Source organism: Otolemur garnettii, unplaced genomic scaffold (assembly GCF_000181295.1).
Source record: "Otolemur garnettii isolate 467f Iridium unplaced genomic scaffold, OtoGar3 scaffold00017, whole genome shotgun sequence".
NCBI classification, from domain to species: domain Eukaryota; kingdom Metazoa; phylum Chordata; class Mammalia; order Primates; family Galagidae; genus Otolemur; species Otolemur garnettii.
Genome location: NW_003852412.1, coordinates 13,332,938 through 13,348,677, shown reverse-complemented (window position 1 = coordinate 13,348,677; position 15,740 = coordinate 13,332,938). Strand labels below are relative to the sequence as shown.

General features: G+C 39.0%; 1 protein-coding gene across 1 annotated transcript in view; it reads right to left on the bottom strand.

Moving 5' to 3' along the window:
• The window catches only part of JMY (junction mediating and regulatory protein, p53 cofactor), a 102,039-nt gene that overhangs the window by 61,252 nt on the left and 25,047 nt on the right, over positions 1-15,740 (bottom strand). The window contains exon 3 of the mRNA XM_003785942.3: positions 1,133-1,306. Within this exon, the coding sequence (XP_003785990.1) occupies positions 1,133-1,306 (174 nt within the window). The remainder of the gene's footprint in view (positions 1-1,132; positions 1,307-15,740) is intronic.

Here is a 15,740-nt window from a genome sequence, read left to right as displayed (position 1 = left end):
AAAAAAAAAAAAAAAAAAAAAGTCTAAGACTACACAGTACCCAAAAGACCAAAGGAGAGACAGGAGTAGAAGAGGGAAAGTGGGGGGAGGAGGAATGAGAGGAGTGAGGGGGTTGGGGTGCTCTCACTGAATGGGCATGGTATGGGGGTGTTTAGCACACCTTTAGTGTGTGGGACAGAACTGCAAGAGACGTTCCACCTAAGAAAATCATCATTTTGACCTGGTTGGTTGTACTCTCACATTAACCTGAAATAAATTTACATTACCCCCTCCCCCCCAAAAGAAAGGAGGCAAAGTATAGGAAAAGGGGAGAAGATGGGTATCCCCCATTGTATTTATAACTTTATGCTAACTAGAACCAAACCCATTCCTTTCTAGATTATTCTTAATCCTGGCTATTTAGCAGAATCACCTTCTGAGATGCTTTAAAGAGATACAGGCTCAGCACCTGTAGCACAGTAGTTGCACCGGCCACATACACCAAAGCTGGCAGGTTTGAACCCAGCCCAGGCCACTAAACAACAATGACAACTGCAATAAAAAATAGCTGGGCACTGCAGCAGGCATTTGTAGTCCCAGCTACCTGGGGGGCTGAGGCAAGAGAAGCACTTGAGCCCACGAGTTTGAGGTTGCTATAAGCTATGACGCCACAGCACTCTACCAAGGGTGACATAGTGAGACTCTGTCTCAAAAAAATAAAAATAAAAATGAGATAGTGGGCCGGAGGCAGTGGCTCATGCCTATAATCCTAGCACTTGGGAGACTGAGGCAGATGGATAACTTGAGCTCACAAGTTTGAGACTGATCAAAAGTGAGACTCCACGTCTACTAAAATAGAAAAACTGAGGGAAAAGGATGACTTGAGCCCAAGAGTTAGTTGGAGGTTAATGTGAGCTACGACGCCATAGCACTCTACCCAAGGCAACAGCTTGAGACTCTGTCTCTAAAAAAAAAAAAAAGAGATGCTTAGCCTCTAACCCAAAGCTACAAACCTAGAACTTTAAAGGAAAAGGACCAGATCTCTCCCTTTTTAATAAAAGTCCTTTAGTAATTAATATGCATAGCCAGCCAGGCTAAAAACTATGAACTAAACATCATACTGTTTAGTCTCAATTAAAAAAAAAATGCATACCTTGATCTGCTGTCTTCGTAGCATGGCAAGTTCTCTCATGTCTCGGAATGGCTGTAATAAATACTGATAGAGTTCAGTTGTGGCTTCTGCGAGGCTGCTGTAGGCTTCATCCTCCATCTGATACAAGTCCAGAAGCTCCACCATGCTCTCTGTATTCTTGTGCTGATCCAAAAGCTGTGGAATAACAAAGTTTCACTGTTAAGACAATAAATTATAGGCTTAGCACTTGTAGCTCAGTGGACAGGATGCTAGCCACATACACCAAAGCTGGTGGGTTTGAATCCAGACCAGGCCTGCCAAACAACAACAACTACAACCCAAATTAGTCAGGTGTTGTGGTGGGCACCTGTAGTCCTAGCTACTTGGGAGGCTGAGGCAAGAGAATCCCTTAAGCCCAAGAGTTTGAGGTTGCTGTGAGCTGTGATGTCACTGCACTCTACCAAGGGCAACAAAGTGAGATTCTGTCTCAAAAAATAAAAAAAAAAAAAAAATTATAGTAACCAATAAATATTTGCTCCCTATCATTTCAGAACCTTGGAAACCCAAAACACAGAAGCAAAAGGTAACTAAAAATGGCCAGGTGTAGTGCCTCATGCCTGTAATCTTAGCACTCTGGGAGGCCGAGGTGAGTGGATTATCTGAGCAAGTGTGAGACCCTCGTCTCTAAAAAACAATAGCTTGGGCATTGTTTGGGGGGCCTATAGTCCCAGCTACTTGGGAGGTGGAGACAAGAAGGTTGCCTGAGCCCATGAGTTTGAAGTCGATATAAGCTAACACCATGGCACTCTGTCCAAGGTGATAAAGTGAGACTCTGTCACCTCTCTTCTTTCTCTGTCACTCTGTCATCTTTCAAAAAATAAAAATAGAAAAAAGAGTAAGTAAAAAAACCCTGGCTACTTGTTATCACTATGTCAATGACTCAGGTGTGTGTCTCACTACCTAAGACCACTGCCTCAAACATTCTCTGGGTGCTTGATACTACCAGCCTACACTTAACGTTTAACATTTTTTGTAGTATTTAATACTTTTCAAAGGTATTGAAAATTTTTTTAACTTTTTTTTTTTTTTTGAGACTGAGTCTCTCATTTTGTTGACCCCAGTAGAATGCTGTTGTATCACAGCTCACAGCAACCTCAGACTCTTGGGCTCAAGTGATTCTCTTGCCTCAGCCTCCCGAGTAGCTGGGACTACAGGCACCCACGATAACACCTACCTATTTTTACAGATGGGGTCTTGCTCTAGCTCAGACTGGTCTCGAGCTCGTGAGCTCTGCCTCCCAAAGTTGCTGGGATTACAGACATGAGCCACCTCACCAAGCCCCTAAATAACTTTTAAAAAAGCCATTTCTGGCCAGGCTTATGCCTATAATCCTAGCACCCTGGAAGTCAAGGCAGGTGGATCACCTGAGCTCAGGAGTTTGAGCCCAGACTAAGCAAGAGGGAGACCCCCATCTCTACTAAAAACAGAAAAACTAGCCAGATGTTGCAGCACTCTGTAGTCTCAGCTACTAGGGAGGCTAAGACAGGAAGATCGCTTGAGCCCAAAAGTTTGGGGTTGCTATGAGTTATGACACTGCAGAATTCTACTCAGGGTGATAGAGTGAGACTATCTCAAAAAATATAGCCATTTCTTTGCTAATTTACAAAGTAGCTTATTAGCTCCTGCAAATCTTGCTAATTTCCCTCCAAAACCTTCTTGCCACTTTTTTCTGCCACTTTTCTCCTATTATCTCCTTCAAATTCAAGATCAACAACATCAAAAAACCCCCTCACTTCTACTATATATAGAGTTTAAAACTACTATATAACAGATGTTTATATAACTCTGCATTCCTTGGTCCTTGTGTATGGTTTGCACGTGTTTGTGTATGTGTGTGTACATTCATGCATTTAAAACTCAACTAATACTGACTGATCATCTAACACACGTTATGCACTGGCCTAGAAGCAGGGCATCCAAAAACATGATCCTACTCCTCACGAAGCTTATAGTGAATAAACAGAAACCAAACACATTTTGTAAAAACTTCAAATTGTGATAACTGTTATGATTATAAACACATGTTTAAGAAGAAGAAAGTCAATACTATGAAACTAAGGGTACTATGAAGAAGTGGGGGAGATAGAGGTAAACTATGACCTAGCTTTGAGTAGGTATCCAAAGAAGACTATCCAAAGAAGCTGAAAGAACTGAAAGAATTGTGTACCAAGACAATACTTTATGTACTTATTATTGGTCTCCACTTTCCCAGTGACATTATCTTTCTAAAAGCATACAATTCTTCTATTCTTTCTCATACATACAGTTTCCGTTATTATCTTCCTCCCTACTTTCATGCTTGTAGCAATCACTGCCTTTTGTAAGTTTAACAATGCTGAATTTAGGGCAGCACCTGTGGCTCAGTGGGTAGGGAACTGGTCCCATATCCTGAGGATGGTGGGTTAGAACCTGGCCAAATTGCAACAAAAAAATAGCTGGGCATTGTGGCAGGCACCTGTAGTCCCAGCTACTCGGGAGGCTGAGGCAAGAGAATTGCCTACGCCCAAGAGCTGGAGGTTGCTGTGAGCTGTGATGCCATAGCACTCTACTGAGGGCAACAGAGTGCGACTCTGTCTCTAAAAAAAATGCTGAATTCAGACTTCAGATTCATCTCCTGCCCAGGTTTTTAGCACAACAGCAGCACCTACACACTTTAATGATCCAGTAGGTAGGCTGGGCATGGGACCCATAGCTCAGTGGTTAGGGAGCTGGCTACATGCTCTGGACCTGCTTAATTTAAAAAAAAAAAAAAAGCCCGGCATTGCAGTGGGTGCCTATAGTCCCAATTACTAGGGAGACTGAGGCAAGAGAATAGTTTGCACCCAACAGTTGGAGGTTGCTGTGAGCTATGATGCCACTGCATTCTACAGAGGGCAACAAAAACTGTCTCAATTAAAAACAAAAATGATACAGTAGGTAGTTCACAATCAGATAATCTACATTAAAGTGCTTTTACAACAAGGAAGTGCTATACAAATATTACCTTTCATTCTGTTGCTATGAGGCTACTATAATCCCAACTTTCAAACACAATATAGAGAATTTCCACTTCTTGTAGTGGCTGAGTAGTTATATCAGACAACTTTCCCATTAATAACTACAAGCCCTCAGGCAAACTACTACGTAGACATGAGACAGAGAGACCAAAGTAGGTAGAAATTGGAGGGGGCATCAACAATTCCCTAGAAGCAGGTAGGCCCTGGGTGAAATTTTATTCATGGCTTTACCCAAGAGTTTGAGGTAGGGGCAGTGCCTGCAGCTCAAGGAGTAGGGCACCAGCCCCATGTACCATGGGTGGCAGGTTCAAGCCCAGCCCCAGCCAAAACTGAAAAAAAAAAAAAAGTTTGAGAGACATTCCAAGAGATTCTGAAATTCAGATAGCAGACAGTTTCAGAACCCCAGCACGACTCAACCCGAATAAGACATCCCCCAGGCACGTCATAATTAACTTCCCTAAAGTTAATAGGAAGAAGAAAATTCTGAAAGCACCCAGACGTAAGAAAACCATAACCTACAAGGGGAAGAATATTAGAATGACTGCAAATCTCTCAGCTGAAACCTTTCAAGCTAGAAGAGGGTGGTCATCGTCTTTTAATCTCCTAAAACAAAATAACTTTCAACCCAGGATCCTGTATCCAGCGAAACTGAGTTTCATTTATGATGGAGACATTAAATAATTTAATGACATTCACATGTTGAAGAAATTTGACATAACTAAACCAGTTCTCCCAGATATTCTCAGACCTATCCTCCATAATGACCAGTGCAATCCTCCACCACAAAAATAAACTCCCTCAGAAACTTTTGATCAAATTCAAAATTCCACAGTGGTGAAAGGATTAAAAATGTCCACTGGACTTTCGAAAAACTCGATGCCAAAAATTTTACCAGGCTTATCAATATTCTCAATTAATGTGAATGGCTTAAATTGTCCTCTAAAGAGGCACAGGTTGGCTGACTGGTTACAAAAACTCAGGCCAGGTATCTGCTGCATACAAGAATCTCATTTTACCTTAAAAGATAAATATAGACTCAGGGTGAAGGGATGGTCACCCAGGCAAATGGAAAGCAGAAAAAAGCAGGTGTTGCAATTTTATTCACAGATACAATAGGCTTTAAACCAACAAAAGCAAGGATAAGAATGGTCACTTCATATTAAGGGTAATACCCAATATGATGAGATTTCAATTAATATTTATGCACCCAACCAGAATGCACCTCAATTTATAAGAGACACTCTAACAGGCATAAGCACTTGATTTCCTCCAGCTCAATAATAGTCGGAGATTTTAACGCTCTTTTGGCAGTGTTGGATAGATCCTCCAGTAAGAAGCTAAGCAAAGAAATTTTAGATTTAAATTTAACCATTCAACATTTGGATTTAACAGACATCTACAGAAGATTTCATCCTAACAAAACTGAATACACATTTTCTTATCAGCCCACGGAACATACTCCAAAATCGATCACATCTTAGGCTACAAGTCTAACCTCGGCAAATTAAAAAAAAATAGAAATTATTCCTTGCATCTTCTTGGACCATCATGCAATAAAAGTTAAACTCAGTAACAACAGGAATCTGCAGACTCATACAAAAACATGGGAGCTAAATAACCTTTTGCTGAATGATAGGTGGGTCAGAGACGAGATTAAGAAAGAAATTACCAAATTTTTGGAATAAAATGATAATGAAGACACAAATTATCAGAACCTCTGGGATACTGCAAAGGCAGTCCTAAGAGAAAAATTTATAACACTTAAAGCCTTCCTCAAGAGAAAGGACAGAGAGGAAGTTAACAACGTAATAGGACATCTCAAGCAACTGGAAAAGGAAGAACATTCCAATCTCGAACCCACCAGAAGAAATAACCAAAATTAGAGCAAAACTAAATAAAATTGAAAACAAAAGGATTATACAACAGATCAATAAATCAAAAAGTTGGTTTTTTGAGAAGGTCAATAAAATAGATAAACCTTTGGCTAACCTAACCAGGAAAAAAAGAATAAAATTTCTAATTTCATCAATCGGAAATGGTAAAGATGAAATAACAGCAGACCCCTCAGAAATTCAAAAAATCATTAACAAATATTATAAGAAACTTTATTCTCAGAAATACGAAAATCTTGAAGGAAATTGACCAATACTTAGAAGCACGCCACCTTCCAAAACTTAAGACAGAATCAACTGGAAATGTTGAACAGGTGTATAACAAGTTCTGAAATAGCATCAACTATACAAAATCTCCCTAAAAAGAAAAGCCCGGGACCAGGTGGCTTCAAGTCAGAATTCTACCAAACCATTAAAGAGGAACTAGTAGCTATATTACTTAACCTTTTCCAAAATATAGAAAAAGGAATACTTCCCAACACATTCTATCAAACATCACCTTGGTCCCGAAACCAGGAAAAGACCCAACAAGAAAATTATAGACCAATATCACTAATGAATATTGATGTGAAAATATTCAACAAGATCCTAACAAATAGAATCCAGCAACACATCAAACAAATTACACACCATGACCAAGTGGGTTTTATTCCAGGGTCTCAAGGCTGGTTTAATATATGTAAATCTATAAATATAATTCATCACATAAATGAATTAAAAAACAAAGACCATATGATCTCTCAATTGATGCAGAAAAAGCTTTTGATATAATATCCAGCATCCTTTCATGATCAGAACACTTAAGACAATTGGTATAGAAGGGACATTTCTTAAACTGATAGAGGCCATCTACAGCAAACCCACAGCCAATATCCTATTGAATGGAGTTAAATTGAAATCATTTCCACTCAGATCAGTAAACAAGCAAGGTTGCCCATTGTCTCCATTGCTCTTTAACACTGTAATGGAAGTTTTAGACCTTGCAATTAGGGAAGAAAAGGCAACCAAGGGTATCCATATAGGATCAGAAGAGATCAAACTTTCACTCTTTGCAGATGATAGGAGTGTATACCTGGAAAATACCAGGGATTCTACTATAAAACTCTTAGAAGTGATCAAGGAATACAGCAGTGTCTCAGGTTACAAAATCAACACTCATAAACCAGTAACCTTTATATATACCAACAACAGTCAAGCTGAAAAAACAGTCAAGAACTCTATTCCGTTCACAGTAGTGCCAAAGAAGATGAAATATTTAAGAGTTTACCTAACAAAGGATGTGAAAGATCTCTATAAAGAGAACTAGGAAACTCTAAGAAAAGAAATAGCTAAAGATGTTAACAAATGGAAAAACATACCATGCTCATGGCTGGGAAGAATCAACGTTGTTAAAATGTCCATACTACCCGAAGCAATATATGATTTTAATGCAATCCCTATTAAAGCTCCACTTCAATGATGTCATAAATGGAATCAGAAAAAAACCTTGAATAGCCAAGACATTACTCAGAAATAAAAACAAAACAGGAGGAATCACGCTACCAGACCTCAGACTTTACTATAAATCGATAGTGATCAGAACAGCATGGAACTGGCACAAAAACAGAGAGGTAGATGTATGGAACAGAATAGAGAACCAAGAGATGAGCCCAGCTACTTACCGTTATCTGATTTTTGACAAGCCAATTAAAAACATTCAGTGGGGGAAAAGATTCCCTATTTAACAAATGGTGATGGGCAAACTGCCTGGCAACCTGTAGAAGACTGAAACTGGACCCACACTTTTCACCATTAACTAAGACAGACTCTCACTGGATTAAAGATTTAAACTTAAGACATGAAGTGCAGGGAAAACTCTTGAAGAAATTGGCCTGGGTGAATATTTTATGAGGACCACACCCAACCAACCCCCCTCCCTCCCCCCACTCCCCCCACCCCTCGGCAATTGAAGCAGCATCAAAAAAAATACACTACTGGGACCTGATCAAACTAAAAAGTGTCTGCACAGCCAAGAACACAGTAAGTAAAGCAAGCAGACAGCCCTCAGAATGGGAGAAGATATTTGCAGGTTATGTCTCCAACAAAGGTTTAATAACCAGAATCCACAGAGAACCCAAATGTATTAGCAAGCAAAGAACAAGTGATCCCATCTCAGGGTAGGCAAGGGACTTGAGAGAAACTTCTCTGAAGAAGACAGGCACATGGCCTACAGACATATGAAAAAAATGCTCATCATCCTTAATCATCAGATGAATGCATCTCAAAACTACTTTGAGATATCATCTAACTCCATCAAGAATAGCCCATATCACAAAATCCCAAAACCAGAGATGTTGGCGTGGATGTGGAGAAAAGGAAACACTTCTACACTGCTGGTGGGAATGCAAACTAATACGTTCCTTTTGGAAAGGTGTTTGGAGAACACTTAGAGAACTAAAAATAGACCTGCCATTTGATCCTACAATTCCTTTACTAGGTATATATCCAGAAGACCAAAAATTCACACTATAACAGATATTTGTACCAGAATGTTTATTGCAGCCCAATTCATAATTGCTAAGTCATGGAAGAAGCCCAAGTGCCCACTGACCCACGAATGGATTAATAAAGTGTGGTATATGTACACTATGGAATATCATGCAGCCTTAAAGAAAGATGGAGACTTTACCTCCTTCATGTTTACATGGATGGAGCTTGAACATATTCTTCTTAGCAAAGTATCTCAAGAAAGGAAGAAAAAGTATCCAATGTACTCAGCCCTAATATGAAACTAATTTATAGCTTTCATATGAAAGCTATAACCCAATTATAGCCCAAGAATATGGGGAAAGGGGATAGGCAGGGGAGGGGAGAGGAGGGGAGGAGAAGATGGGTGGAGGGAGGGTGATTGGTGAGACCACACCTACGGTGCATCTTACAAGGGTACATGTGAAACTTACTAAATGTAGACTATAAATGTCTTAACACAGTAACTAAGAAAAGCCACAAAAGCTATGTTAACCAGTTTGATAAAAATATTTCAAATTATACATAAAACCAGCACATTGTACCCCATGACTACATTAATGTACACAGCTATGATTTAATAAAAATAAAATTAAATTAAAAATTAAAAAAAATATTTGAGGTTGCTGTAAGCTATGACACCACAGTACTCTACCCAAGGTGATGGAGTAAGGCCGTCTCCAAAAAATAAAATAATATAATATAAAAAATAAAATAAAATAAAAACCGTGGTAATAGTTAGAGAAAAAGAAAACATAAGAGGAACAAGTATACCGATGAATGCTGACTTCAAATAAGAATCAACAGACAACAAAGGGGAAACAAAACAGACTTGTCAATCCAGAATTCCATTCAGAAAAAATCCTTCAAGAACAATGAGAAAATAAACATGTTCCCAGATAAATGAAAACTAGTCATCACTAGTAGATAAGACACTATAAGAAATGTTTTCTTGATTTACGTTTTTCAGATTGAAGGGAAATGATATAGATGGAAACTTAAATCTTCGGAACAGAATAAAGAAAATAGAGAATACTGGAAATAGTAAATAATTAAGTAGACAATTTCTAAAAAAAATATAATACTATAGTGTGAGATTTATCATGTATATGACTATAATAATTATGATACCTACAGCACAAAGGATGGGGTGGAGATAAATCTGTAAGGAGTCACCTAAGTTCTTATATTTAACAGTTAGTGGTACAATATTAACTTAAACTATGGTATAATACCTGTGACAAACAGTAAAAGTATAAATAATTCAAGAAGTTATAGCTGGCCAGGCTCTATAACTCACGCCTGTAATCCTACCACTCTGGGAGGCTATGGAGGGTGGATTGCCTGAGCTTACAGGTTCGAGACCAGCCTGAGCCAGAGCAAGACCCCCACCTCTAAAAATAGCCAGGGTAGTGGTAGGTGCCTGAAGGCCTAGCTACTTAGGGCTGAGGCAAGAGAATCTCTTGAGCTCAAGAGTTTGAGGTTGCTGTGAGCTATGACACCACACCACTCTACCAAGGGTGACGAAGTGACACTCTGTCTCAAAAACAAACAAACAAAAAAAAACTTATAGCTATGAACCAAATAGATTAAAGTTATTTTCTAAAAACAGATTAACTTAAAAGAAGGCAGAAAAGAAAAGAAATAAAAAACAGACGATTTTCACGTTCATACCTGAAATCTAAAACAAAAAACCAGAGGATACATAGACAATAGTCCTAAATCCCGCCTTGTCAAGAATTACATCAAATGTCCAGGCAGGGTGGCTCACACCTGTAATCCTAGCACTCTTCAGAGGCTCAGAGACAGGAGGAGTCCTTGAGTTCAGGAGTGCAAGATCAGCCTGAGCAAGAGGAAGACCCCATCTCTCTAAAAATAGAAAAATTAGCCAGGCATTATGGTGGGTGCCAATAGTCAGCCCCAGCTACTCAGGAGGCTGAGGCAAGAGGATCACTTGAATCCAGTTTGAGGTTGCTGCTGTCATGACACGCTAGCCTGGGGCAAGAGAGTAATACTTTATCTCCAATAAAAAAACATTACGTCGAATGCAAGTAGACTAAACTCTCTAAAGTATAAGATAGTCAGAATGGATAAAAACCCGAGCCCCAAGTAGGTGATGTCTACAAGAGAGGAATTTCAACACAAAGTTGACTCAGATAACAGCTTCTGTCTTTTGGCTAAGATCAAGGATAGTATAAAGACACAGATAAGCTGAAATCAAACAAAAAAACATAAGAAGCCTGGAATGACTATAGAATATAGAACTTCGGCTCGGCGCCTGTGGCTCAAGCAGCTAAGGTGCCAGCCACGTGCACCTGAGCTGGCGGGTTCGAATCCAGCCCGGGGCCCGCCAAACAACAATAATGGCTGCAACCAAAAAATAGCTGGGCGTTGTGGCAGGTGCCTGTGGTCCCAGCTACTTGGGAGGCTGAGGCAGGAGACTCGCTTGAGCCCAGGAGTTGGAGGTTGCTGTGAGCTGTGATGCCATGGCACTCTACCCAGGGGAACAGCTTGAGGCTCTGTCTCAAAAAAAATAAAAATAAAATAAAATATAGAACTTCAAATGAAGGAGACTGTAAAATATATAGTATTACTGTAGATAACATAGAACATTTTATATTCTATAAAGACAAAAAATTCAATTCATTGAGAAGATATTATGTCTACATACCTACAAACAGAGCTTCAAGGCCCATGAAACAAAAACAGAACAAATTTTTTAAAAGAAAGCAAACTCACAATCTAAGTTAAGAGATTTTAATATTTCTTTCCCAGCAATTGATAGAACTAGACAAATTTGGTAAAAACAAAGACAAACTGACCTGACCTCTATCTATTTAAGAAATTGAATCAGTCAGTAACTGATAACCTTCCAAAAAGCATCGGGCCTAGACAGGTTAATCAATGAGTTCTACCAAATATTTAAGGAAGAAATGATATCAATTCTCTACAATCTCTTCCAGAAAACAGAAGTAGAAGAAATACTTTCGAACTCATTCTATGAGGCCATCGTTATTAGCCTACTACCAAAAACAAAGAGACATTACTAGAAAAAAAAATCTACAGCTCATTCGTATTAGTCAGTTCTAGCCACAGGATTTCCTTGCTTTTCCTCAAATATACCAAGCACACTCCATCCCAGGGATTTCATTGACATTTGCTTTTTCCTGTCTAGACAGTCTCTGCCCAAATATCCAAAAGGTATGGCTCTCTCACTTCCTTCAAGTCCCTACTCAGATGCCATCTTGTCATTGGGGATTCTCTTAGTCATTTCCTACATAAAATCCCTAGCTTCTCATCATCACCATACTCCCCTCTCCCCCTTCCTCCATTTACTTTTCTCTGTAGGACTCCTGGCCATCTAACATACCATATATATTTACTTATTTCTTTATTGTCTATGTGTTCTTACCTACAGTGCAGTGTAAGTTCCCTGAGGCTAAGAACTATGTTTTCTTCACTGCTATATTCCCTAGTGAATAGAGCAGTCTCTGGCATAGGGACACTCAACAAATGCTTATTACAAAAAAAAAAGAAATGCTATACATAAAGGTCTCCATGAACACAGACACAAAAATTCCCAACAAGGCTGGTAGCTCATGCCTATAATCCTAGCACTCTGAGAGGCTGAGGCAGAAGGATCACTTGAACCCAGGAGTTTGAGGTTGTGGTGAGGAAGGCTGATCCCAAAGCACTGTAGCCTGAGGCAACGGAGAGAAACTGTCTCAAAAAAACACCCCAAAACAAAACAAAAACTGAACAAAATTATTAGCAAATTAAATCTAACATGTAAAAATTATTATATACCACAAGTGAATGTGATTTCTTCCAAGCATGTAAGGCTGGCTCAACATTTGAGAATCAATTAATGTAACCTATCACAACAGGCAAAAGAAAAAAAAATCATATGATCACACCAACAGATGTAGAGAAAAATTTCACAAAATTCAAATCCATTCATGATATATATTCTCAGCAAATTAGAGAATATAAATTCTCTTTTGACTTGATAAAGTATACCTACAAAAAACCCTTGATCTAAACATATTTAATGGCAAGAAACTGGATAGATGCTCTCTCACTAAGATCAAGAAGAAGGCAAAAATGTTGCCGTCTTAGTGCTGGAAGCCCTATCCAACACAATAAAACAAAAAAGGAAATAAAAAGTGTACAGATTGGGAAGAAAGAAATAAAACTGCCTTTGCTTGAGGTAACATATTTGTCTATCTACATAGAAAACCCAAATCAACAAAAAGATAACCTCCAAATGCAATTTATATTGGCTCACCAAAAAAGTGAAATACTCAGGTATAAATCTAACAATTTTTTTTTTTTTGCAGTTTTTGGCCAGGGCTGGGTTTGAACCCACCACCTCTGGTATATGGGGCCAGCACCCCACTCCTTTGAGCCATAGAGGTTGTCCTAAATCTAACAATTTATGTATAAGATCACAGGAGGAAAACCACCAAGACTCTTATAAAAAAATTAAAGAAAATCTAAAGAAATATTCCATGTGTAAAGACAGGAAGACTCAATGTTCACAAGATGTCAATTCTTCTCAACTTCATCTATAAATTCAACAAAATTCCAATCAAAATCTCAGCAATTTGGCCAAGTGTCATGATTCATGCCTGTAATCCTAACACTTGGAGGCCGAGGAGGGGGTGGATCACTTGAGCTCAAGAGTTTGAGATCAGCCTGAGCAAAAAGTGAAACCCCACCTCTACTAAAAATAAAAAACAACTGAGGCAAGAGGATTGCCTGAGCCCAAGAATTGGAGGTTGCTGTGAGCTATGACACCACAGCACTCTACCCAGGGTGACAGCAAGAGACTGTCTCAAAAAATATGTATAAAAATAAAAAAGAAAGAACAAAAAATGGCATGTGATTTTTTTTCTCAGATTTAAAACATTTTTCCTTCTTCTTAGTACATTTACTATTATTCTATACTAGATCAATTATCTCTACTTAAACTAAAACTGGGCCAAAACTCATTTCTCATGGTTCAATTCTTCTTCTATTACTAAACCATTTTTAAGCCAGGTGCAATGGCTCATGCCTATAATCCTAGTACTCTGGGAGCATTGAGGCAGAAGGATGGCTTGAAGCTAGAGGCCAAGACCATTCTGCACAACACAGTGAGACCCCCATCTCTACAAAAAAAAAATTAAAAAGATTACCCAGGTGTGGTGTGTGCACCCTGCTTAAGCCCAAAAGTTTGAGGCAGAGGTGAGCTGTGATTGTGCTACTATACTCTAGCCTGGGTGACAAAGCAATATCCTATCTCAAAAAGAAATAGGAGAATTTAATAACCTGCTATAATCTGTAAACAAAATCTTCTTGGTATTTTTACGGTATAAAGAAAAGCCAATTTTAAAGTTCACAATGGAAAATTAATAATACAATGACCAAATATATATACACACTTGTATATGTATGCGCCTATATAAAGAAGAGTAATTGTAGAAGGGAACAATGGGCTAACCAACTATTAAAATCCATAAGCATCAAGTACAAGAAATAAAGAGTTCAGAGCAGTGCCCATAGCTCAGTGGGTAAGGCTAGACAGAGGCTGGCAGGTTCGAACCCAGCCCAGGCCTACTAAAACAACAATGACAACTACAACAACAACAATAAATCGCTGGGCATTGTGGCAGGTGCCTGTAGTCCCAGCTACTTGGGAGGCTGAGGAGAAAGAATCCCTTAAGCCCCAAAGTCTGAGATTGTTGTAAGCTGTAATACCATGGCACTCTACCCAGGGTGACAGCTTAAGACTGTCTCACAAAAAAAAAAAAAGAAAGAAAGAAAAAAAGAAAAAGGGGGCGGTGCCTGTGGTTCAGTGAGTAGGGCACCAGGCCCATACACCAAGGGTGGTGAGTTCGAACTTGACCTCAGACAAACTGCAACAACAAAAAGGAAAATAGCTAGGCTCAGCGCCTGTGGCTCAAATGGCTAAGGTGCCAGCCAAATATACCTAAGGTGGTAGGTTCAAATCCAGCCTGGGCCTGCCAAACAACAATGACGGCTACAACCAAAAAATAGCTGGGTGTTGTGGTGGACGCCTGTGGTCCCAGCTACTTGGGAAGTGGAGGCAGGAGACTCACTTGAGCCCAGGAGTTGGAGGTTGCTGTGAGCTGTAATGCCACAGCACTCTACTGAGGGCAACATAATGAGACTGTCTAAAAAAAAAAAAAAAAAAAGAAACTATGTTTAGGATTATAATTCACTTTACTGGGGAAACAAGTCAAATACCTACTTTATTATGTGCACCAAAATAAATTCTGCTGGTTCAAAAATTTAAATGTAAATAACATCATAAAAATAGAAGAAACAAAGCAGGGTTGTTTTGTGGGGTTTTTTAAATACCATGAATACTCTTAATATAGAAGATTATTTTTTCCATGCATGACTCAAAATACATATGTTTTTGTGTAAAAATTTAAATCTGGCTATATAGCCATAAAAAGTAAAACCAGGAAACAAATTTTTTTCTTTTTGAAAAGGAAAAATACTTTGCAACACATGATCACATCCTAAGGCAAACAACAAGTGAATGGGCACAGTGGCTCATGGCTATAATCCCAGCACTTGGGAGGCCAAAACGGAAAGATCATTTGAGGCCAGGAGTTGGGAGACCACACCCTAGGCAACATAGTAACACCCCCATCTCTATGAAAATGATAATAAAATAAATAAAAATTAGCTGGGCATGGTGGCCACTACTTGTATAGTTCTAGCTACTCCCTAAGATGAAGCAGGAGATTCTCTTAAGCCCAGGAATCTGAGGCTGTAGTGAGTTATGTTCATGTCACTGCATTCCAGCCTGGGTGACAGAATAAAGTCTTGCCTCAAAACAATAAATAAGGGGGGAGGGGAAGGTAAAGAATGGAAAGGGTTCATAGAAATACCTGTGAATAAATGAAGACTCACAATAGAAATGTAATACATGCCCCAAACTAAAATTACACTGAAAAAAAAAAAAAGTTTTTGAAAGTATACAGTTTTGAAGAGAATACAAAAACAAAAACCAGCATCGTTTGTTTGATAAAGACTTAGATTTCCTATATACCCACATATACTTTTTTTTTTGAGACAGAGCCTCAAGCTGTCCCCCTGGGTAGAGTGCTGTGGCATCACAGCTCACAGCAACCTCCAACTTCTGGGCTCAAGTGAGTC